Here is a 25,545-nt window from a genome sequence, read left to right as displayed (position 1 = left end):
AATAAAGTTGAACACTAAAAGAGATTTCTCAAGAATTTGAAATACAGGTTTTAACAAACATTTATTGAAATTAATCAAATCTCAACTGGAATCTAACCTAATACTATCTGAAATTCTGATAAATTTTTTGGGGGGGTTAGTGGACTTATTTTTAGCAAGTATTGCTTTATTATCTTTGATTCCTAGCATCTAGCACAGTGCTTAAAACATGGTTGTACTCAATTAGTATTGGCTAAATAGAATTATTAGAATATGTTTAATACATGAAAGTATCCACAAGTATGTGTACATTATTGTCAAAAATAAAACAAATTTCATAGAAAAATAAATGACAAATACATAGAAAATATATAGTAAAATTTTTCTCTAGAGAGAAACCATTCTCTCTAAAAACAAATACATGTAAAACTGATACCTTGGTCAGCTTCACCTGTGTCATATTGACGTTCAATCATGCCTTACAGGCAAGCAAGCAAAAAGCAAGAAATCAAAGCTTGAGTATAAACGATAAAATTACATGAAACAAACCTGATTTTCATACACTGTCATATATTGTGTCTTCCAAGAAAACTCAAAGGAAAGACTCATTAGTAATTTAGAATTTTATATTTGCATTTTCTATGCCATTTGCAGTAAGTGTACTTTGTTCAACCTAATTTTAAAAAACACATTCAGTGCTATGAAATTTTCACAAAAATACCACTTACTTTCTAATTTTATAAATTATTTCTTATAAATATATAATTCACCAAAGAATATGGAATATTTTAATGCTTTTTAAAAAACGGTGGTATTTTTAGCATGTTTGGGATCTAGCAGCTACTGTAACATCAATTCTTTTTTCCATTACTTCAGTTATCAACTATATTTTTTGAAAATATTTTTAAAAATAAGAGTTGCTGCATATCGTCTCAACCAAATATTACTGATACATGATTAATGTTTACTGTAATGGAAACAACAGACAATTTTTGTTTAGCAGAGTGATAATCTGTTAATTCCAACTAGAATAATTCATATCAATTGTTTTCATATTTTACCATCCAAACATATTACTGCAAATACAATATTTTTCTTAACTGTACAACAGGAAAATCTGAGAATCTCTTCACAAATATACATAGTATAGTGAATGCTTTGTGTTTCTTGTAAAACGAAGTTACTTTAAATACTAATGTGTATTTACTAAATTCTCTTAATTACTACTTCATATTCAATAATTTATGAAAATGTGCATCAAACCTTGAGGTGAAATGGTCTTGACACACTGGTTTTACATCCTTGCCATAGAGTAACATTTATAATTAATTCTTGCACCTAAATGAATATGCACATTTTGTGCAAATCAGAAAATGCTTTAATTTCAAGGATATCATTTTAACCTCCAGGATGAAAGCCATAGGACATCATTGTCCTTGTTGTTACCAAATAAAAGCTCTAGGGGAAGCTTTGATTTTCAAAACGCAGAGTCAGGTACACAGTTTTGCACAAAATGCAATCTGAAAACATCAACCAGATATTATTTCTCATTTGACGTCAACCTGCCTTTATCTGACAAGTAAATTGGGTATACAGCCAAATACACAGAAAAAAAGATGTAAACAATATATATTCTTTATAAGCACCTAAAATTATGTCCCAAAGTCAGCAAATATAGGAAATGATTGAGTCACATCATTTTTTGAAAAAATACTAACTGATCACTTTACTATGCTTTATGTTCCTAATGCTAGTTTTAAAAATAATTATCATCGTTTCAGGGATCTGCCAAAGGGCTCTCTTTGTTGTGACATGTCAAATCAAAAATGCTTATTACCCATTCCTTTAATCAAAAACTCTAAGACCTAAATGAATATATCCACAATCATTTTTTATTCTATATACTCTAATATAGCAGTTACATTCCAATCTAAACAGAAAGCCAGTTTGTTTCTTCCCATAGTGATTTTCAAATTCGACTTGGTGACTTTTTGAATCTACAAAAGAGCATGGGTTGATGGGTTGGCTATTTTCTTTTCCTTTACGATAGCCTTGATCCTTTCTTATCCCAACAGGCCTCTCTTTCTGCAAGAACTCACAGAAGACCGTTAACAGTTTCGAATGATCTCATTATTATTGTGACATGCAATAATTGACTGATTTTACACTTATTGAGACATATAGAGTAGGGATTTATTACCACATCATTCCGATTGCCTTTCTGTTTTTCTGAAATACATATTTTGAATCATATATATGATAAATATATATTTATCATCCAATTTATTAGGCCTTTTTCCTATTGCTTATTATAGTCATTGAATCAGAAAGCTGACATGAAGCTCAAAAATTAGGTGGCATTAAAGGTCCTGCTGTCTTCCTAGGAGTCACACAAATACAACTTCACATGACTAACAATTGAATAGCTAGTATTCTGTTTCACATCCCTGCCCCTACCCACTGAAACTCAGCAGATTAACAATTTCAACTATCTAATATGAAGATATGTTCTAAAACACAAAAAGATCTAGAGGAGTAATCACAGGAAATTTGCATTTTTGTTAAAAGAGAATGATTAAGTAAGCTTGGGTTCACGAACTATCAGAGAACTATTAAGCTTAAAGTTTTACTTAAAATTTAACTAAAAGATGCAATGGGGACCCTCGAAGTACTGGTGTTGCAATATACACTAAAATATTATTTATCTAGAAAATGAGCTATTTGATTTTGTTCATACAGTAAGTGATTAAATGATAGAGGGAAAGGATAACATAGACCACTGAAAAGACTGTCTCCTGCATGCCACCCTTGAAAAGAGCAGCTATGTCCTTTAATTACAAACCAAATTTGCTAGTTAATTAGCCTCCACTTTGATAGGCAGAAATAACAGTAAGAGGAGAGTGCATATGTCTGTGTGTGTATATGTGTGTGTGTGTGTGTGTATTTGAGACATATCATTAGTAGTGAAATTAAATGAACTCCTCCAGATTTAATACATAAAGATGAATTTAAAAAGATGGAACATTTAAAAAAATTAAAGCTAATTGAGGAAGGATTAAGAAAATGAATCAGCTAAGTGTTATATTTTCAAATACATTTAGTTTAACCAACCCCAAAGCCTATAAATATTACAATAGTAAAATGAGAGACCTTGTGACTATTTCACAAAAATTCTTTTCTTATTTTCTTTCTCAATTAGGAGTATCTTATATTCACCTGTTCATTGCAGGCTTTTAGCTCCCAGCAGCAAATGGAAAGGCAGAACATGGCAATGGGCCTTTTGAAACCAAACAAAAGATTGTCACTCCCAAACTACCAGGTATTTCCCTTTTGAATACAAACATACTATTTGAAATAATTCATTTAGCTTTTTCTAAAAGCATCTTGTATAACCTTCCAAGTGGTGATTTGTAATGTGGCAGGCTGTTATCAGGCAGCTACAATATTTTACCTCAGCTCAATAAACAGCAGCATCATTCTAAAGTTCATTCATACAGAAACTTTTCATGGGTGGTATTTTCCAAGCCTAGTTCCTGTTTATTCATTTATTGATTTGGGGGTGGTGGGGGAGGAGGAGATTGGGCCGACAAGCCATCTTCCTCCTCACTTAGGTGACTGACTTTCAACTCACGAAGGACTCTGGCAGGTTTTATCTGTATTACACAGCCAAAAGGGATTAAAATAATCTTACATTATAGCATCCTATGCATTGCAGTGTCTGCATTTGACTACCTTCCCTTGCCCTTTTGGCTTCAGTGCACATCTGTCCACCTTCTACAAACCAGGGCCTATATATTTCTTGCTCGAGGGCTGGCTCTGGCTGGCAGAGCCTGCTTATTTGCCCCTACATGACAAGCATGACATATCAGCGAATTAATGCCTCCTAGGAGCTGCTCTCAATCTAAGGCTGATGACATTCAGGTAAATATCTTAGCTCCCTCACTTCTCCACTTGTGTATGCTTACCTTCTAAAATTTCCCAGTGTGATTAAGCACCAGTTGCCAATAGCAGTAACTTGCTTGAAAACAAATCCTATGTGGGCTCCTTTTTTTGCAGGTCTAGTTTCCTCATTTCCTGAATACCTCAAAAATAAATTACCTGTATTTCAAATGATTTGTCTCAAAGTCTACTATTTCTGGGGGAATTTGTAAGACACTGTGCACCTCTTACTAAATAAGCTTGGGCCTAACTTCAGCCAAAATGAATGAAGGGCAAATCTGAGATACATATTTACCCGAACACGCAAGCAAAAATAAAGATGTCAACAGAGAATAACTGTATTCTTTCTCCTTATTTTTATCTCCGAGGATTAGTAGAGTTTGAAAAGTAAAAATTTTAAATAATAGTGTACAATATAGAGATGTTTTTAATTTATACATAATTACAATTAGACTCACACACATTCAAATAAAAAATATTTTTTCTTTAGAAATTGATAAGGTTCGTTTGGCATCTTAGCTAGTTTCAGTGCTGGGAATTAGTAGTAGTACAAGTAAGTTTCTACACTCAAGTCCTAATTTCAATGTCTGCTTCTGGGGAAACCCAAACTGAAACATTATAAGAGATTGCTATTATCTTATGACCAGTCCTGTTCTCCTTGGCAACCCTTTTGGTTTCAAATAACATAAACCAATTGAAGCCATCTTCAACAATCATCAGAAAAGGACATATCTTGGAAAAATTCTGGGGTTTCTCAAGAGACCAAGGTCAGCTGGGCCCCTTGAAAGACTTTGTTGGAAGGCCACAGGAAACCAAGGAAATTCTCCTTCATCTCTACCTCACTGTTTCGTTCTGTCTGAAGATTAGACCTACAGCTCCAAAGTTTACATGTCCTCTATATTAGGAATCAGCCCAAACTGGTTTGCTTCCTCTCAGTTTTAATGCCAAGTTCCCATCAGAAACAGTATTTTAGCTGCTCTGAGCCATTTGGCTGCAGCCAGGTGAACAAGGGTCCATAATAAAAGTGCTCAGAGAAGGAGACACGGGTTCTAAAATGGGTCAAAAAAAAACTTGGACAATCTCCTTAAAAATCTCATAAAACATCAATTATATAATAATAACACTAGGGAATAGAAAGTGGAGCACATAAGCAAATTGTATTTGTTTTTTGTTTGTAACTGGGAGAAGTCAAAATGAGCTACAGACTAAGTCAAAATGAGCTACAGACTAAGTCAAAATGACCTACAGACTAATGATGAATGTGGAAATGCACCAGAGATTTTATTCTCTCCTATTCCCCCCATGTGGATCTTAAACTGACTAGTACTGCAAAAATTTTGATAAAATTATAAAAAGATGCTTTAAGGGATTCAACTCTATCAACTACTACTTAACGTCAAATCATACATTCATACACAAAATATTTTGTGATTCAATATCAAAATTGTTTTGCTTTAATGATAAGAAATTATTGTTCAATACTATGAAATTGTAAAAACATAAGATGAAATAAATATTTATATGTTATCTAAGCAAAAGTTCCATTTTCAAGAAAGCATCAATACATAGCTTTTAAAGAAAACAAAGTATTTTTCTTTTCTCATAAATTTCTATAGAGGTATTAATCCTATGGGAACACATTTCAGTATTTTATAATTTTATATTGCTTGATAGCATCTAAATTCATTTCTCTTCCTGCCCTAAATGCAAACAAAAATTTTCCACCGTAACACTATCCTAAACCCCATTATACAGGTTCATTTGCTTTTGGGGGTAGTAGCTTTCATGCCCATAAAAACATACTTCTTTGAGAATTACCTCACCAAATGCCAGCACTGATATATTCTGTCAGTCTAGATCATTGTTAAATCTTCTTTTGGGTTATCAGTGTTGACATGATGAGTACATACATGCTTACTAAATGATAGTGGTTTAGTACTTGAGGGATAAGCATAAAGTCAGCAGTCACTTATGCTGTTGGGCAATTTCAAGAAATTTATGTCACATTTCAGGGTGACAGCAACACTGGCAGCTAACATGCCCCTAAAGATGAAGATATAAAGATGAGCTATCATTGTGGATGCAGATGTAGGTCTCAGTTGTTAGTCTACAAGTACATCTACTCTACCAAGTGTGGGGATGCCAATTCTGTTTGCGTAAGATATATTGTTTTCTTGAAAAAGTATAAAAACCACATAACATACTGTCTAAGCTTACATGGTCCTTTTTAATGGAAATGTTTAACGTGTTAATAGAGGAAAAAATGTTTCCTTGATTTTGTTTCACACCAGAGCCTACTTTGCTACTCAGGACAGTGCAGTGCTTAGGATTTACTAGATATGATTACATAGCTATGTATAAATTTAAAGTACAGTATAAACAAATATCATACTTAATAATCTCAACAGAGTCACTGTCTCCTTCAGAATTAAAACAGTCATGCAGAGGGTCAATATTGAAAAACAATTCATATATTCATAAAACACTACAAAATTTATTTTGCCATATTTCATATATTTAAACACAAACCTTCATTGTATTTACACCGTATTTTTGAACACTTTAAACACAGCATTGAGCAGAGACAATTTTTTTCAGCAAATGATTCTGGAAAAACTGGATACTCCAATTAAAAAATACTTTGACTACCTTGACAACACATACCAAAATTATTTCTAGATGGGACATAAACCTATACTTAAAAGCTAAAACCATAAAGCTTCTAGAAGAAAACATTGAGAATAACTCTGTGACCTTCATATAGGCAAAGATTTCTTACAGAGGACACACATAGGACTAAGTATGAAAAAATTATAAATTGACTTCAGCAAAATTAATAACTTCTGCTCTTTGAAAGATGAGAATATTAAAATGTGAGCCACATATTAGGGGAAAATATCACAAAACATATTTGTAATAAACGATGCAAACCCAGAACACGAATAACTGCTACAAGAATAAAAGACCCACAATCCAATTAAAAAATTGTCTCAACATTCTAGGCACTCATTTCAAATAAGAATACATATAAATGGGCCCCCCAAAAGCACATGAAAGCATGCTCATCCATATTAATATTCAAGGAAATGCAAATCAAAACCACAGTAAGTTACCACTGCAAACCACTGAAGTGGCTGTTGTTAAAAAGACTGAGAACTTCAAATGTTGGCAAGGAAATGCAACAGCCAGAATTTTCATACATCACTGGTAACAGAGTGAGATAGTAAAAGCATTCTAGAAAACTGTTTGGCAATTCCATATATTATAATGAAAGGTTAAGCATATATATGCTCTAAGACCCAGCAATTACACTCCATGCAAAGAAAACATGTCTATAAAAATCCTGCACATGAACTTTTATAACAACTTACCTATAATCAACTAACACTGAAAGGAGCCCATATGTACATTCATGATATTGAATAAACAAAATGGGACATATTTGTACAACGGTGTACTTCTACTTCTCAGCCATAAAAGAAATAAACTATTAATAAATGCAATAACGTGGATGACTGTCAAAGATACACTGAACCTAAGAAAAAGGAAGAGTATATACTACATTATTCCACTCATATGAAGTTGAAGAACAAAGTTTTCTCTAATAACAGAAATCAGAATAAGTGGTTCCTAAAGGAAATGGAGGTGATATAGTTTGAATATTTGTCCCCTCCAAAATCTTAACGTTAAAAAGTGATCCACAATGTTGGAGTTGGAGCCTGCTGGGAGGTGTTTGGATCCATGGGAGTGGATCCCTCATTAATGGCTTGGTGCCTTTCCCACAGTAAAGAGTAAGTTCTCACTCTATTAGTTCACACAAGAGCTGGTTGTTTAAAAGGGTGTGGAACCCCATCTCTCTCTCTCTCTCTCCCCCACCAACCCACCCACCTTTCGCTCTCTCTCACCATGTGACACATCAGCCCCTCTTCCATTTCTGCCACGATTGGAAGCTTCCTGAGGTCCTCACCAGAAGCAGATGATGGTATTACGCTTCCTGTGCAGCCTGCAGAACTGTAAGCCAAATAAACCTATTTTCTTTATAAATTACCCAGCCTTGAGTATTCCTTTATAGCAATACAAAAAAGACTGAGACAGCAGGTTATGGAAAGGAGTCATAAGGGAAGTCTCTGGGCTGACAGAAATATTCTCTACTTTGCCACGGGTATTGTTCACATAAGACTATACAATTACCAAAACTCATTAAGTTTTATACCTAAAAACTGCATTTCACTGTTTATATATTTTACCTCAACTTTTTTAAAGTAAGAAAACCAAAGTGAAGTAGATAAGGAAAAAAATCTTTATTAATTTCCGCTATCAGATGAATACTGCATATACACTTGCATAGGATTCACGAGATGACTGGACGACCTATGAGATCGTTGGTAAGAACCTATGTCATAGATGAGGAAAGAAAGGCTCAAAGAGATTTAGAAATTGGCTCACTGTCACAAAGCTACCAGATTAGCAGATCTGGCACTCAAACAGTAATATTTTGACATTACCTACCATGTTTTTTCTACTATAACAGTAGCTTTCAGCATTTTTACCATATTCCACAGTAAGAAATTCATTTTATATAATGACCTGGTAAATCCACAAATTCCATATAGACACACAAATTATAATAAATGTGCCAGAAAGTTATGTTTAACCTTAAGTATATATGTAGTATACACACATATACACACACGGGTATGTGTATGTATGAATAAATATGTATGCGTGTGTGTATATATAGTCATATGCCACATAATGTTGTTTCAATCAACAATAAACCACATATAACATCATGGTGGTCCCACAGGATTATAATGGAGCTGAAAAAGTCCTAAGGTGTAGCCATCCTAATATCTATCACAATGCATTATTCATGTGTTTGTGGTGATGCCGGTGTTAGCAAACCTACTGTGCTGCCAGTAGTATAAAAGTATAGCACACACAATCACGTATAGTTCATAATACTTGATAATAATAAATGTGTTACTATTTTATGTATTATACAATACTTTTTACTGTTATTTTAGAATATGCTCCTCAACTTACATATTTTAAAAATTACTTGTTAAACAGGCACAGGCAGGTCCATCAGGAGATATTCCAGAAGGAGATATGATTATCATAGATGATGACAGTTCCCTATGTGTTATTGCCCCTGAAGACCTCCCAGTAGGACAAAATGTAGGGTGGTGGATGACGGTGAAATTGATGATCCTGACCTTGTGTAGTCCTAGGCTAATGTGTGTAGCTGGGTCTTATTTAACAAAAAAGTTTAAAGAGTAAAAAAAAATAATAATAAATTTAAAAATCAAAAAAGCTTACAGAATAAAGATATAAAGATATTTGTTTAGCTAATTGCAAAAAGTCAAAAAGTTTTTAAAAATTAAAAAGCTTATAAAGTAAAAAAGTTATAGTCAGCCATTAATTATTGAATAAATAATTTTTAAAAAATAATTGTAGTACAGCCTGACTTAGTGTTTATAAAGTCTACAGTAGTGTACAGTAATGTCCTCGACCTTCACCTTCACTTACCACTATTGACTAACTCAGCCAGAGCAACTTCCAGTCCTGCAAGCTCCTTTCATGGTAAATGCCCTATATAGGTGTACCACTATTTATCTTTTATACTGTATATTTACTGTACTTTTTCTATGTTTAGGTATACAAATACCATTGTGTTATAACTGCCTGCAGTAATCAATACAGTAACATGCTGTACAGCTTTGTAGCCTAGGAACAATAGCTGTAACATACAGACTGGGTGTGTGGTACATTTAGATTTGTGTGAGTATACTTTCTGATGTTCATACAATGATGAAATCGCCTAATGACACATTTCCCAGAATAGATCTTTGGCACTGAGCAACAAATGACTGTATTTGAAATGATACACAAGCACATCCTTTTTCTTAGGTCCAACACAGTCATGATTTCCTCCAATACTGAAACAGACCTATGTAGCAGGCTGCGTTAAAAGACAATACATTTATCTTTTCATACTATATCCTCAGTAAGAGAAATGCTCAAATTACAAGAAGCAGTAAGGATCCAACAGCATGCCCACTGAGGCATTCCATCTCATGTTCACCATGGATCACAGCTTCACTGACCCCAATGGAGGCAGTAAATTTCTGTATTGAGTGTTGGAGGAAAAATACAAAGGAAAAAAGTATCAAGATGTTGGCAGTGAGTGGTCAGCAAAATCATACATGCCAAAATGTCGGTAAGAATTGTCAAAGGAAAAAGCAGATGCCTACAACGGATTTGAGAGAGGAAAAGATTCAGGATTCCCAGAACAGAATTAATTTTACAATTTTATAATATCATATGTAGTTTTGTAAAAGGATGTTCCACATTACACTGAGCAAGTTAGAAAGGTGGAAGTAGATGGGGTGAAGAACAGAGATATAGAGAATAGGAGACTACAGGAGTTCTGTTGTAGTTTACAGTGAGCAAAAGAAACAATATGCAGCTGTCATTATGTTTTCAGTTTAGAACTAAGAGTGTACCCAGTTTGCACATGAGGAAACGAAGCGATATAGAAGTTAAAGTACCTCACTCAGAATAACATGAGTCTTTAATTCTAGGAAGAAATAATGGACTTAGGGAATCTAGCTTCAGCATCTGTTTTCAGCCACTACCCTCAAATGCCTCTCTCATTCTACTGTCCCCATTTATAAATTAAATCACACAAAATTGCTATTTTTTCAGGTCAAAATGATGAAATATTATCAATTTCATACAGTTCAACATATTACTTACTCCTAGCTCTCCTCCCCTATGAAGTCAAAGTTCTTGAGTGAGTTCTCCTACCTTCTCTCATAGCCTCACTTCCTATTCATTCTTCAACTTGCAGAAATAAGAGATTTTGTCCAACCCTTCTCTCAGTCTGTTCTTTGTTGCCAAACCCATTAGAGGCTCTTAGTCCTTGTCTTACTTGATCTACTGCAACATTTGAAAATATTGAATAAATCCTCATTCTTCAAATACCCCATTTACCCGATACTGAAATTACTTGGTCTTTCCTACCTACGTTCCAGTAAAGTCCTTTTAGTCAACTTTGAAGATGAGTTTTCTCCGGTCTTTCCCTTAAATACTGATATTCCTCAGAGTTTTATCCAAAGTCTCCTTTCTACTGCACTTTATATGCTCTCTCAGGGTGCTCTCTTCTACTCCAAAAGTCAGTTATCACCTAGATGCTAGTGAAACGTAAACCATCACCTGCAGCACCATCTTTCTCCAGACCCAGCTCTCCACTTGCATTTTTACTTGAACACTTCACAGTCCCTTCAGCATGTATCCAACTGAACTCAGCATTAACCTTCTTTTAATAAATATCTCAGTAACTGACACTGTCATTAACTAATTACCAACGAGCAACCAAGATAGCCAACTTGACCACCCTTTATTTTTCAGCCCCTCTATCCAATCCAACACTTTACATTTTACTTGCAATTCTTTTTTTTTTTTTTTTTTTGAGATGGAGTCTCTGTCACCCAGGCTGGAGTGCAGTGGCGTGATCTCAGCTCACTGTAACCTCCGCCTCCTGGGTTTAATCGATTCTCCTGCCTCAGTCTCCTGAGTGGCAGGGACTACAGGCGTGCGCCACCACGCCTGGCTAATTTTTGCATTTTTAGTAGACACGGGGTTTCACCATATTGGTCAGGCTGGTCTTGAACTCCTGATCTCGTGATCTGCCCGCCTCAGCCTCCCTAGATCTGTCTACTTTTCCTTATGATATCGTTATTTGAATCCAAGCCACTGTAACTTCTCTCTCGAACTGTTGCTGTAGCTACCTGATGGCCTGCCCGTTTCTTGTACCTATCCAATCCAGTCTCCAGCAATGCAGCTACATTATACTTTAAATAAAACTCCACCACACTTGCCCCTTTTAATACCTTTCAATGACTTTTACCATTGCTTGTAGCATAAAATCCAAAATTCTTAACATATTTTACAAGGTATGTGTGATAAGCCTCCACCACTCTCTTTAGACACATTCTTCTTGATTCTTTCTCCTTTACTATGTCTCCAACGATGCTTAACTTCTACCAATTTGAATAAATATTCTCTTTCTTGTCAGATTTTAGAGATGTTGTTTACCATATCCATGTATAATTCTCTCCAATTTACAGCTGCTTCATCACTGAATCCTGGTCATATTCTACTTATTTGTAGAATCTCAACTAATATGCCCCTTCCTATGGAAGCCTTTCAACTCCATAGGCTTGTGTAGGTGTCCTGCCCCAAACTCCTACAGCATCATCTACTTCTCTTATCATTGTATTATGTAGATTTTTATGTATCTCCTTCCCCCTCCTCAAACTAAATGTAAGTCTCAGATAGTAATGAAAAACACAAACAATAAGAACCAACTGGGCCAAGCCTGTATCCCTTCTCTTTGATTCCCAATTAACGTATGCTTAACAAACACAATATATACATATATCGCTCATCAAATACACACACACACACACACACACACATACATATATATGTATATATGTAGATATGTGTGTGTGTGTATATATATATATTCCACTCATTTTACTCAAAGGGAAACCATTTGGTTTATTGAAACTCATTCCAAATACTTATCTGACTTAATTAAATTGCTTTTAATTATCATAATGTTTTATTCTAACAGATTTTCCCTATGTAGAGATGACATAATATCCAATCTTTCAGTAATTTCAGAAGACTAGCTTAATACATAACCATTTATCACACTGAAGTCCATTCCAAAGCAATATCATAATAAAATGCCATCGGCCTAACATACCAAATGTTCTTTCATCTTCCCACAATTCCTTAAAGGCCCCCTTTTCCACAAGGTCTTGGATGGATAAAAAAGTGGCTTCTACTTTTCGCCAGAAAAAAAACTTAAACTGTCTAGAGACATGGATGATTCTTAATCCAATTTTACACTTACTAATGTCTTTCCATTTATCATTTACAGGAATAAACACCATGGTAAATGTACTCTATTATTTAGTCATTCATCTACTGTTTGCATTTTATAGTATTCTTTTACAAAATGAATGTACTGGTGGATGTAAATCAAATTCCAGAAAAAAATTCCTTAAATTTCCTGGAGAAAATGGTTTTAAAGGAAACAACAATTTCTGCAGTAACCTAGTTAGTTCACTCTTCTAAAAGTTTATTAAAGCAAGATTTTGCTATTCCCTTAAACAAGTTATGTTCTTTAATACTGTTTAATGTTTCAGTGTATAGTGGCTGCTTTTTGACACTCTTTCACACTTTTATTGGACATTTGCCTAACCTCTGATTTATTGCTTTTTAAAAAATCCAAATTGATTGTACTACCTTGTAATCTTCCTTTTTATCTTTTCCTATAAAACAGGGATAATATTAGCTGCCTCTCAGAATATAAAGACCTAAACCACTGTGTATGTTCAGTAAAAGCAGCCATTACTTGAGTCACCCCTTTCTTCTTCTCAAAATTAAACAAAATTCTTCTCATTCCGCCTCTTTATTGTGTTTCTATCACAGAAGCTCCCTCTCCTGAGTTGCAGTCAGGGCTCATCATTATCTAGCATACAACGCTATGAACCTGCTAAAAATATCTACACTCTAGAGAAAACACACTTATTCTGGTTTTCTGTAAGAAGAGTAAAATCTAATCTCTAATGTTTTAAAGGAAACAGACATCGATCGTGGCATTTCTGATAACAGTACAATAACACCAGCCAATCTGTTTCAAAGTTATTAAATTCTAATACCTCAGAACATACAGACAACATTTAAATCAAGCTATATTGTCTCGTTTCTGATCAAATGTAAAATTTGCTCACTTCTAAATGTTAAACAAAACTCTGACCGCCTCAAGACACAAGAGAGGGCCTATATTTGTTCTTTGTTTCTAGAAGAATTCAGGAAATGTAAGCAGTTCTCTAAAAAATGTACGGAAAAAATGCCTCAGCAAACCACACAAAATTATCCAACCACTTTTTGGGTCAAAAGAGGTCTGAAATGTTTCCTCTGCTGTGCCACCACATCACTAAGCTCTCTAAAAAGCAGTCAATATAAGTCATTCAGAAAATGTAGGCTGTCTTGATGATCCTTAATTCAATTCTGTACTAAGGTAAATTCCCCCATTTATAAACTTATTTGACTTTTATAAGCTATACTTATATTTTATGATATCATATAATAATTCATCCAATATTGGCATTCAGAAACATATTTTAGAAGTTAATGGCAAGAACAACATTGATCTTCTAGATAAAATGTGCATACTAATATCTGGCATTCTTTCAAAGCCTAACATTGGGTCTCTATCACAAGAGACAATGTGGTGTAATGGTTACACGTGGCGTCTGGGTGAAAAGGCCTGGGTTTCAACTTTACAATTTATTTGCTGTGAGACCTGATATAAATTAATTTATCTAAGCCTTAATTTGTTTAATTTGCAAAACGAATGCTAATAACCACACAATAAGATTGGTGGGTAGATTACTTGTGGTAATGCACCATATAGTACAGTGTCTGGCAAAGAGTAAACTCACAATAAATGTTGAGATGATGATAACGGTAATAATGATAAATATCTCATTACCATAAACAACAGAAGTTATGACTTTCTCTGAATTCCTATATCAGTGGTCTCTAAAATTTCTGTAAAATCTATCAGACCTTCCATATACTTATTTATATCATATATGTATATATATAAATATCTGTCTCTATATATGTAGTTGAATCCCCTATAGATTATAAACCCCATAAATTAAACATTTGATATTTCATTTATTAATAGCACATATCATATGAAGTTTTTTGGTTTTTTGTTGTTTTGTTTTGTTTTTGAGACAGAGTCTCACTCTGTCACCCAGACTGGAGTGCAGTGGCGTGATCTCGGCTCACTGCAACCTCCGCCTCCCAGGTTCACGCCATTCTCCTGCCTCAGCCTCCCGAGTAGCTGGGACTACAGGTGCCCGCCACCACACCCGGCTAATTTTTTTGTATTTTTAGTACAGATGGGGTTTCACCGTGTTAGTTAGGATGGCCTCGATCTCCTGACCTCGTGATCCACCCGCCTCGGCCTCCCAAAGTGCTGGGATTACAAGCGTGAGCCACCATGCCCAGCGCATATGCAGTTTTTACCAACACACATTCAAGGGCATATGTGATTGTGTAGTCAAATACAGTAGAGTACTAGTCTGATGGAATTAATCCTCCAAAGTATAACTAAAATATAAGGTAAATAGCCTAATGCTTTTATGATTATTATCTCTCTAAAGTGCAAAATCTTTTTGGAAGTACTGTTCGTGAGTCAAATGGAGGATGTGCTAAAAAATGACTTCTTTTCCCCAAAAAAGTTAATAACAGTGGAGCAAGAGGATGCTCGGCCGTGACCTCGCAAGTATTTGGCAAATAAAAGATGCAATCATTACAGAACTCTGCACTCGAGAAGTTGAGGAAGCCATATAATATGGATATTTGCTAACATTAATGTAGAATATCAACTATTAGTGGTTATTCCACGTCTAAAAAAATTCCAAATTCAGTTTATTTTATTGGAATTCAGCAGTTTGTGGGGAATAGTAACAAATTTTGATCTATGAAACATATTAAATATTACACAGTTTATAGCTTTAGAAAATCAAAGTGGTGTCAGAATATAATTCCAATGAAGATACATTTCTTATAATACAGCCAAACCAAAAAGAAAGATCAAATTGAGTGTTCAAATAAGTGCAAAAGGAAAGCTCATGATACTACACAGTTATTTCCAAAGGTTTCTAAAAATTACCTCCAAACCTCACTTCCTCCCCTTCTACAGCTGCTGTGGGAACAAACAGCTTCACTATAGACTGTGTACATAAAGAGAAACTGAGAAAAACTGTTCCCATTCTCAGGTACCAGGCCATAAAAAAACCTTAAAATGAGATAAATATAGAGAATATTACTGTGTCCATTATCTAGATGAATTGATCATGGTCATGCTCATTCCTATATAACTAGTTAATGAAATATTAATATTAATGTACAAGGCCTAATATTCAAAAGAAAATTTCATAAAAATATAAATTAAAACACATAAATGAATGGGGATGGGACATTACAGATAAACATAAGAAGACTTTCTTTTCTAGAAAGTGGAAAAAAGGAGGCCAGTTGTCTCAGTATCACAAGACTCGGGAATGACATTCCAATTGTTTTCTTAGATTTTCTTTGTGCCGCGTATGTGCCAGACTGAGTGCTAGAAAAGCTGGCAACTCAGAAGTATTAAAAGCAGACACGGCCAGGCGTGGTGGCTCACGCCTGTAATCCCAGCACTTTGGGAGGCCGTGGCGGGCGGATCGCAAGGTCAGGAGATGGAGACCAACCTGGTTAATACGGTGAAACCCTGTCTCTACTAAAAATACAAAAAATTAGCCGGGCGTGGTGGCAGGCGCCTGTAGTCCCAGCTACTCAGGAGGCTGAGGCAGGAGAATGGCCTGAACCCGGGAGGCGGAGCTTGCAGTGAGCCGAGATCGCGCCACTGCACTCCAGCCTGGGCGACAGAGACAGACTCTGCCTTCAAAAAAAATAAATAAATAAATATAAATAAATAAATAAAAAGCAGACACACAGACACACACACACACACACACACACACACACACACACACACACAAAGCCTCAATCCAAACAACAAAGAAACAAATGGGCAGATTCTCAGATACCTCACAGACTAAAGAAGGACTTCCCTGTACTATCTTTCCAACTTCCTGCAAATGAATAATTTTTCAAAATTGACTTAAAAACAAACGGAAACTTTCAAAGTGGCCTCCTGAGGTTTTGAATTATGCAAAGATAAAATATGACTGAATTAGTATTATCATTGTAAATGACAGAATTCTTGAAAATACTGAAAAATTGTTTCTGGAGATAATCTTCTAAACACATGGTAGGAGAAAAAGGAAGATATGAGGTCAGCATGATTCAGTTAAGAAACATTTATTGAGGCCTTCTACATATAAGACTGAAGACAAGCATTAAAAATTCAAAGACAGAAGTCATAGTATGGCCCTCAAGCTTAGAAGGGGAGACAATCAAGAGCCAAAAGAATTGCATGTTGCAATGTAGTAGTGGTGGATAGGTTGAAAATAAAACCAGAAGTGCACTTAATTTATAATGAATTAGATGAGAAGCCATTACGTAAGGCTTCCTAGAAGAAGGGATAGCAGTACCCAGTTTTATTGGATGAAGATAAATTATAATCATGGAGAGAAGCTAGAAAGGGCATTCTAAAGCGAGGTCCTAGCATGTGCAACACCTTAGAAAGAGGAGAGGACAGAGAGAAGAGTAAGTGTTATCACATGTGGAAGAGGTAGCAGAGGGGCCAACAGGAGGCAGGTTCTGAAATCTGATGGAGAAAAGCCTGTCTGGCCTCTACCTGGCACCATCACATACCAGGCACTGTGAAAAGTGCTGCTAATATAATGATGAAAAAGACTTAGTTCTGCTCCTCAAGAAGAAGACAGAGAGGAGCTGTTTCTCTGGTGAGAGAGACAGGCACAACCTGATCATTCTAAAATAACAGTTTGGACAGTGATCTAGAGGCATTCATTATGAGAATGAGGGGAAAATATCTAGCTTTCTGTGAATAGGTATGGGAATGTCAAGGGAGTGTAGAGAGTGAACTATAATCAGTTTGGTATACCTGAGAGAAATTAAGCAGAAAGGCTGAAGAGATGCTTCTAGAGAGGTAAGCATGTTATAAGAACGTCAAGGGGTATAGACTACGCCTTGCAGGCAATGGAAATTATTAAGAAGTGTGACATGGTGAGACTTTAAATGAATTACTGTGACAGCATTGTGTATGTTGGTGTGGGAAGGAGGGAAATGAAGGATGATGAGCGCAAGAAACGGTCAAAGAAGGAAGTAAAGCCAGTAGAATATAGTGCCCAGAAGACAAGGAAGATGGAAAGAAACCAGAAGAAGGTCAATAGTGGAAAGTGCAGCCAAGAGACTTGATGAGGGGCCAGAAAAAATTTATTTGATTTGGCAATTATGAGATTATTCTGTCACTAAGGTCATCACTTTCAGGACAGTGATGAAGACAGAAGCCAAACCAAATAATTTTAAAAAGGTAAATTCAGAAAGTGAGGCAGCTAGTTTATAGTTACTAGTATTATCAGAAGTTTGAAGGAAACAAGGAAGGACAAATGTCAAGAGAGATTATTTTTTAATATTTCTGGCAAGTGAAAGAAGTATTCTATTTCTTCAAATTATTCACATTGAATCATGTTGACAGCTGCTATAAAGAAAGTGTCGATTGGGAGAAAGAGTAGGAGATACAAATAAAGGATTTAACTACAGAACGAGTCCAGAGATGAAGAGCATTTGGGTCAAGGATATGGATGGCAAGTCAACCTTGAAGAAAAGAAACATTTGGTCTTCTGGGAATGAAAGACAGTGACGATGGCTATGGAAGTTTTTAGGTGGTAGGAGGTTGAGGAATAGCAGAAGAGAGATATCCATTTCCTCCAATAAAACAGATGATGAAATCACCTGCTGAGAGTGAAGAACATGTGGGTTTAAGAGGAAGCCTGAACAGGTGTGAAATTACTCTTGAAATAAATAGGACCAGGGCTAATCAAGCTCATGGTTAAAGACTGACAAGTGATCATTTACTAAACATGATATTTTTAAAACCCTCAATGTAATCCTTTTTCATAAGGTAATTTATTTCATAATTTGCTTTATGAGTTCAAATGTAACTCAGCAGTAATCTAAAGTAAGGCAGTGTTTATTTTACTTATTTTCTCAAATTGAGGTGCATCATCATGTTATAGTTGTTTAATTTCTGCTTATATTTTTGTTATACACATAAAAATTATTGGCCGGGCACAGTGGCTCACGCCTGTAATCCTAGCACTTTGGGAGGATGAGGCAGGTCAATCACAAGGTCAGGAGTCTGAGACCAGCCTGGCCAACATAGTGAAATCCCGTCTCTACTAAAAATACAAAAATTAGCCGGGTGTGGTGGCACGCACCTGTAATCCCAGCTACTTGGGAGGCTGAAGCAGGAGAACTGCTTGAACCCAGGAGGCAGAGGTTGCAGTGAGCCAAAATTGCACCACTGCACTCCAACCTGGGTGACAGTGCAAGGCTCTGTCTCGAAAATAAAATAAAATAAAATAAATTGTTAAAATACGGCTTATGTTATCACAAGCATCACAAGCAGAAGTTGTTTTTTGTTTGTTTTTGTTTTTGCTTTTGTTTTTTTCCATCTTAAAAGAACCCTGCCTGGTAGGTATTACTTTTCCTGTTATATAGATGAAGAAACTGAGTATCAGAGAGGTGGAAAAAAATGACACAGCCTATATTTCCCAGTAGGTAGAAGTGTCAATAATCACTCCCAAGTGTTTTTCTTGTCAACGTAGACATTTTCCACTATATCATAAATTCTCTTAATTGAAGATCAAAGATAACTTGAATTTAATTTTTTGCCCATGTTTGTTTTGTATTTAAGAAACATAAGTAGGCCGGGCGCGGTGGCTCACGCCTGTAATCCTAGCACTTTGGGAGGCAGAGGCAGGCGGATCACGAGGTCAGGAGATCGAGACCATCCTGGCTAACACGGTGAAACCCCGTCTCTACTAAAAACACAACAAATTAGCTGGGCGTGGTGGTGGGTGCCTGTAGTCCCAGCTACTCCAGAGGCTGAGGCAGGAGAATGGCGTGAACCCGGGAGGCGGAGCTTGCAGTGAGCCGAGATCGCGCCACTACACTCCAGCCTGGGCGACAGAGCAAGACTCCGTCTCAAAAAAAAAAAAAAAAGAAACATAAGTAAGATTATCCCAAGTCTATTGGGAGAAAAAGTTGATTACATTAATCAAAAGAAAAGTCATTTTAAAGAGTCACAGGAAAACTATTTTTTAACCAGAAGCTGTTTTAGACATTACACTACTAACTTTCCTTAATTTAAAAACTTATCAAGCTTTATGAAAAATATTTCAGAAACATGATCTAACTAATAAATGGTTCTTATTGATAATCTAAATGTAGTTAACTCACAAGTTTGCATTTGTGGTATTAATCCCTCTTTTCTTAATATTTTTAAGATCTCATTTATATCTGCAGAAATAAAGGCCAAGTCTAGATGGCAGGTCAAACTTTTCACTAAAGTTTGAAAACAGCACCTACAGTTTTTTGAAAACCATTCGAACTGCTGGAGTATTTGGCAATATTTGACATCCTCATATAATGAGTCAACCAAAACGGTTATGATTCTTTCAGTGCTTGCAAAGATTTCAGGCTAGGAAATCTTCCCCAAACCTCTCTCAATTGGACAAAAATTTATAATGCTCCTAAGAGTATGGAATCACCATAATTGAATACATAAATCTGAACAGATCTATGACTGTCAGCAGACATAGAATATTTCCAGATAATATTTTCATGTATATACATTTTTGACCTCAAACATTAATAGTAGTTCAATAGACTGAAGAACATAAATCTGTCCCCAGTACCCAAAATAAAGTATATGCCTCAAATTACATTTTAGTGCCATAAATATATTATTAATCATTAAACTAGGAAAGAATGAAAAAAGTTTCAAAAATGTGCAGCCATTGAATTTTTGTTCCGAATATACAAACATCACTTCGTTGTATCATCAGTAGTCTGAGACTTAATTAGAATTGCAAAAAAAACACATACATCACTTAGTCCAACTCCTTAATTTGAGAGACAAGGAAACTGGGCCCAGGGAAAGAAAGCTTACCTAGATTCAGATGAGGTTAAAGTGGAATTCAAATCTAGGTATCTAGATTCACAGTTTAATGCACTTCCCAGAAGCAGAAAAGATATAAATAAACTCATGTAATTTCATCTGGCAACCAAATTCAGACACTGAGTAGAACTGTAAGGATAGTCCTGAGTTTGCTATTTTATCATATTCAAAAGCACCTACCATAACAAGTGGATAACTAAGCAACATTATAATCGCAGGATGAACATTATTTTAACTATTTAAGCATATTATAAACAAACTTCAAACTACATTATTCAAGATCTCTTCTGAGTAACAATCAACTGAAATCATTCTCATTGAAAACACACAGCAGAAACAAGTGAAATAAAACAAAGTACAATGGACCGCCCAAAAAAACCCAAATAAACATCCAACTAGTACTTTCAACCCCACAGCCTTCAATTCTACATGAAGTACTGTCAATTGAGCACTGATTTGCATCTATCACCAATCAAAATGCAAAATAAACCATTGTGAAAGCTCATTGGTTTATATTACTGCCTTTATATATATATTAGCTTCCGGAAAATCATTCTGAAGAACTGAATCATCTGTATCATTTTTATTACTCACTCAGGCTTGACACTGTCTGCACAGTACTGACTGAAATGTACTTTGCACCTTCTTTCCAAATGAATATCTATGTCAGGTTTATTTATAGCCACTCCCTTCAATCAGTGCATTCTCAGGAATGAGAAATAAAATCATCTCAACGATACTCTTCTATAGAGATCTGAAACTAAGCGTGGACATCTTGGCAACTGGCCTTTGGAAAGATAACGAAAGATCTATACCATAAAATATACATTAAGATTATTGAGATTCCAAGAACAATCATCTTACACTCTTTAATTAGCACATGTAAAGAGCCCCTGGTACAGAGAGCTAATCTAAAACCTATGCATCCTTTTGCATAACTCTGTATGTACTCCAAGATTATTATAACCTCCTCCATTCTCTGTTCCTCATTCTGATTTCTCTGAAATTTGGGTACCCTCTTTGTTTCTTATTTAGATGCTTTTCTCTATTTAGGAGCTTTTCCTTCTAATTCTTTACAAAACCAGGGCATGCTTCCCCCTGCTGGGAAAAAATCAAATTACAAGGTACATCAGAACATGTTCCTAAGTATTATATCAAGAAATCAAGTTCCTAGGAAAGATAAAATGTTAAGGAACCAAGTGCATTCTCTGACTGTTTTACCAGCCACAGAAATACTTATGCACTCTGTTAAGAGTTTCTTGTATGCATTTATTTAGCTTGGCCATCTTCAAGTACAACTCATATTAGTGACTGATGAATTAATCTTTGAGCCACTTGTCTCAAATAGAACTCCAATTAGCGGGCAGAGAGAATGATCAATTTGTAACCTTTTTTTTTTCACTTTAAAGACATATTATCAGCTACATAAAGAAACTTCTGTAAAATATATTGAAGACTATTCAAAATATATTAAAGATACTGAAGACTGGTAAGACTTGCTTTTTAAATCATTTCAAGCAACCTTAAACATCTATTAACTCATTATTTTGCTATTATTTTTATGTAGTTGTCTTTTTTGGGAAAGTAAAAAAAAGTTCGTTTTTCTTGACTTTACTTTTCCACTTTAATTTCTATTTTTTTTTCATTCAGTAACCAAGAAAGTAGTAGGCATAATTGTATTTCACCTTCCCACTTATCTATAAAACAAGCTTTTTCCCTGAAAACAGTTTAGTTATTTCACATGTTCCATGTTTTGAATATAAATCTTTTCCTAATTGTTTAGTATTTAAATATAGAAAAATACCTTACACTTTATTGTTAATATAAATAACAATTCATAAATTAAAAAATATAGCTAATGCCTATTTAAATCATATATTGAGCAGAATTTATTCTTCCTTCGTACAACTAAGTCTCAAAAAAATCTTTTAATACTGAGGAGCTTGGGTAGAGGAAGTTATCCCTTTTAGTTTTTTGCTGTATGTAAGTCTGTAACAACCTTAGCTAAAAAACTGCATTGTAACCAATTTGATGATGAAGCAATTCATTATTAATGAAGTATTCATCTAAAAAAATCTGCAGATGTTTTAAAAAGGCATGTGTAAGTAACTACAGATATCATAGGTGTCTTTAGTATTCAGATGGCATTATTATAACATAAATGGAGTAATTCGGTTAATAAAGTTCGTGTGTCTTTTTTCAAAAACAACGTTTCAAAGCAATGCAAAAAACAAGACATGTATGTTCCTCTAGGAGGGAAATCTCCTTTAACATTACAGGTACACAAAAGAAAATGCACACTTGGTAAAACAGTTGATCAATTATAGAGTGTTCCCAGGGACCAATATCTCACAGAGTACCCAATCATCACACTTCAAATAAATGTATAAGCACTTTAGCCTCTACTTACCACATTAACATACATATAAGAACATGCATAGTTTAATGCATAGGTTAATTCTAACACTTTCCATAGGATAGACTTTGATTAAAGGGTATCAAAAATCACTTCCTAAATGCAGCAAAAAATAAAAATAAAAATACCAATCTGTAGCTACGAAGCTCTTAGAACACTACATTGATCACCATTTACTTCCAAACTGCTTTCCCCTCCCTCTGCGAAGTGAAAATGTCCCTGTAGACCGCGTTACACTTTATGGTTTCTCTATCAGTGATCCTAACAGGTCACACCGCCACTGCCATTAGATCTCCGTAGCTTTGGTCTTCTCCAAATTAAGACGTGGAGAAGGAGCACCGTTGTCCGCCCCAAGAACGGGGTCTGTCCGCCCGAGCTCTGAGGCGAGCATCTTCAGGGGGACAGTTTCTGCGAAGGCGGCGAGAGGAGTCCCTCCCCAACTTCACTCCCCTAACCAAGCCGCGGGTGACATAGGCAGCCGGCGGTTTGTGCCCATCTGTGGGGGCAAGTCCTACCTTCTGCCAAAAGGCGCGATGCATGCACAAAAGATGGATCCAGGCTATCTTTCTCTGCCATCAGCTCAGGCAAATATTTCTCCTCTTCCATAGCGCGGACTTCGGACTGTCCCCGGGCGAAGCGCGAGGTTCCGCTCGCTCGGACGCAGGGTCTTGGGGCAGCGCCTGGCTCCCGCGCGGCTCCTCCTCCGCGCGGCGAGGGATCTCTGTGCGTCCTCACTGGCCCATGCACCCCGCACCTGCGACTCCCGCCGTCGGGCTGCGTGGCCCCGCGCCCACACCTTCCCGTCCCTTCCGTCGTCCCTCGCTCTCGCCGAGCCCGGGCTCACAGCAGCGGCCTTAGCTGGAGAGGCGGGAACAGGGCGCGGCCCACCTCCGCCAGCCACTCATTGGTGGTCGTGCCAGGAGAGGCGGGGCGCAGGCGAAGGCCGCGGGCCCTCATTGGGCCATAGAGCACGTCGGGTCGCCTGACTGGCAGGAGGCAGCTGCAGAGGGGAGGGGAGCTCGGAAGGTGCAAACGCTTTCTTCTTGCAGCCCAAGCCTTCCCTGGCTATTAGGCATGCCCAGTTTTGTGGAGCTCTCTGGGTCTTCAGCTAAGGCGCGGAGGAGAGAGAGGGCGGGAAAAGCGCGGGTTAAACAGAGAGGTCTGAGTCCATCTCCCCTTGGGGAGATGGAGATGAGAAGTGAGCCACTGAGAGGGTGGAAAAGCGCCAGGGAAAGTCTCAGGAAGGTAGATGGGACTTCACCTGCGTCCCTAAGGCACAGGTGTCTCCTTTCCCTCACACAGCTCAGGCGGACTCCAGTTGTGCAGGAATCAGCAGCGCACTGGGTCTGGAAATATAATGAAGACTGCATGTGATCGGCAGCTGATATTTCCGATGACCTACATCTCAGGGACGCAGTAAGATGTTCATTGATAAACAAATAAAGCGGCTCTAAGAAATATTGTGCAGAGACATGCTTCGGGTGTACAATCATTGGGATATTGAATTAGTTCTGGTAACCTATCCGTGACTCCTTTCCGCAGACCCTATCTGTGGAAGGGAGGTTGGGAGGGGCTGAATTTAAAAACCAAAAAACAATATAATTCATTAGTCACAGTTTGTGAAGGAATTGGGAAGAAATGTAGAAGAGAGACTAGAAAATAGGTAACCACGTTTGCTCTAATTTTCCCCTTTCTCCTCGTTTTAGATGTGCCAGTCTCTTTCACCAGGTACTGTTGCTGAGCTACTTTGTATTATCCCACCTCTATTTAAAGGAAAGTTAAACCCTCATGATATCACCAAGCGTGGAAGCAAAGCCCATCCTTCTTTTACCAATGAGGCTATAAAATGTAACTTGCATGCCTCAATCGCTAGGAAACAATCTTTCCCCAGGTCTTGGGTTCTCGTTTCATAAGCAGTCATTTCCTGATTCTTCTCTCCCCCATTATTTTTGGTGTGGAAGAATGAGGGCCAACTTTGCTACAAATAAAATGTGCTGAAATTTTTCCAATTTACCTTACTGTATTTAAATATTTTCCTTTTTATTTAATTTTTAGATAAATTCGGGAGATTATCTTTTATTTGTATGATGTTTAAATAATGTAACGTGCCTCACATCGATTATTTCAATATGTCCTCACAGAAGCACTCTGAAAAATGCCAGCCAAGTATTACTTTCTCTGTTTGTATAAATATGGAAACTGAGGCAAAACAGAGAAATCGTCTCATGTCTAGTTAATGCTGAAGTTGAGATTAAAATTCAATTCTATATTAGCACCATTTAGATCCAGATTATACTGCTTCAACCTAACTTTCTGTGTGTTAAATATTTATTTGTGCATGTGTGCATTCAACAAATGTTTATTGGATACTGAAAAGAGTCTAGGAACAGTACTTAAAATTGGAGAAACATTAGTGAACAAGATATACACACATTCATTCCTTGTCATCACAAAGATG

The 25,545-nt window shown here is 36.3% G+C and overlaps 1 protein-coding gene across 8 annotated transcripts in view; it reads right to left on the bottom strand.

Moving 5' to 3' along the window:
* The window catches only part of KHDRBS2 (KH RNA binding domain containing, signal transduction associated 2), a 678,514-nt gene extending 654,616 nt beyond the window's left edge, over nucleotides 1–23,898 (bottom strand). For all 8 annotated transcript variants that reach the window (XM_032154521.2, XM_058435364.1, XM_058435367.1 and 5 more), the window contains exon 1: nucleotides 23,603–23,898. In XM_032154521.2, coding sequence (XP_032010412.1) covers nucleotides 23,603–23,693 — 91 coding nt within the window. In that variant the 5' untranslated portion in view covers nucleotides 23,694–23,898. The remainder of the gene's footprint in view (nucleotides 1–23,602) is intronic.
* Between the last annotated feature and the right edge of the window lie 1,647 nt (nucleotides 23,899–25,545).

Source organism: Hylobates moloch, unplaced genomic scaffold, assembly GCF_009828535.3.
Source record: "Hylobates moloch isolate HMO894 unplaced genomic scaffold, HMol_V3 SCAFFOLD_2, whole genome shotgun sequence".
Taxonomy (NCBI): Eukaryota; Metazoa; Chordata; class Mammalia; order Primates; family Hylobatidae; genus Hylobates; species Hylobates moloch.
Note: the sequence above shows the minus strand (reverse complement) of the source record. Positions and strands in the feature narration are given on the sequence as shown.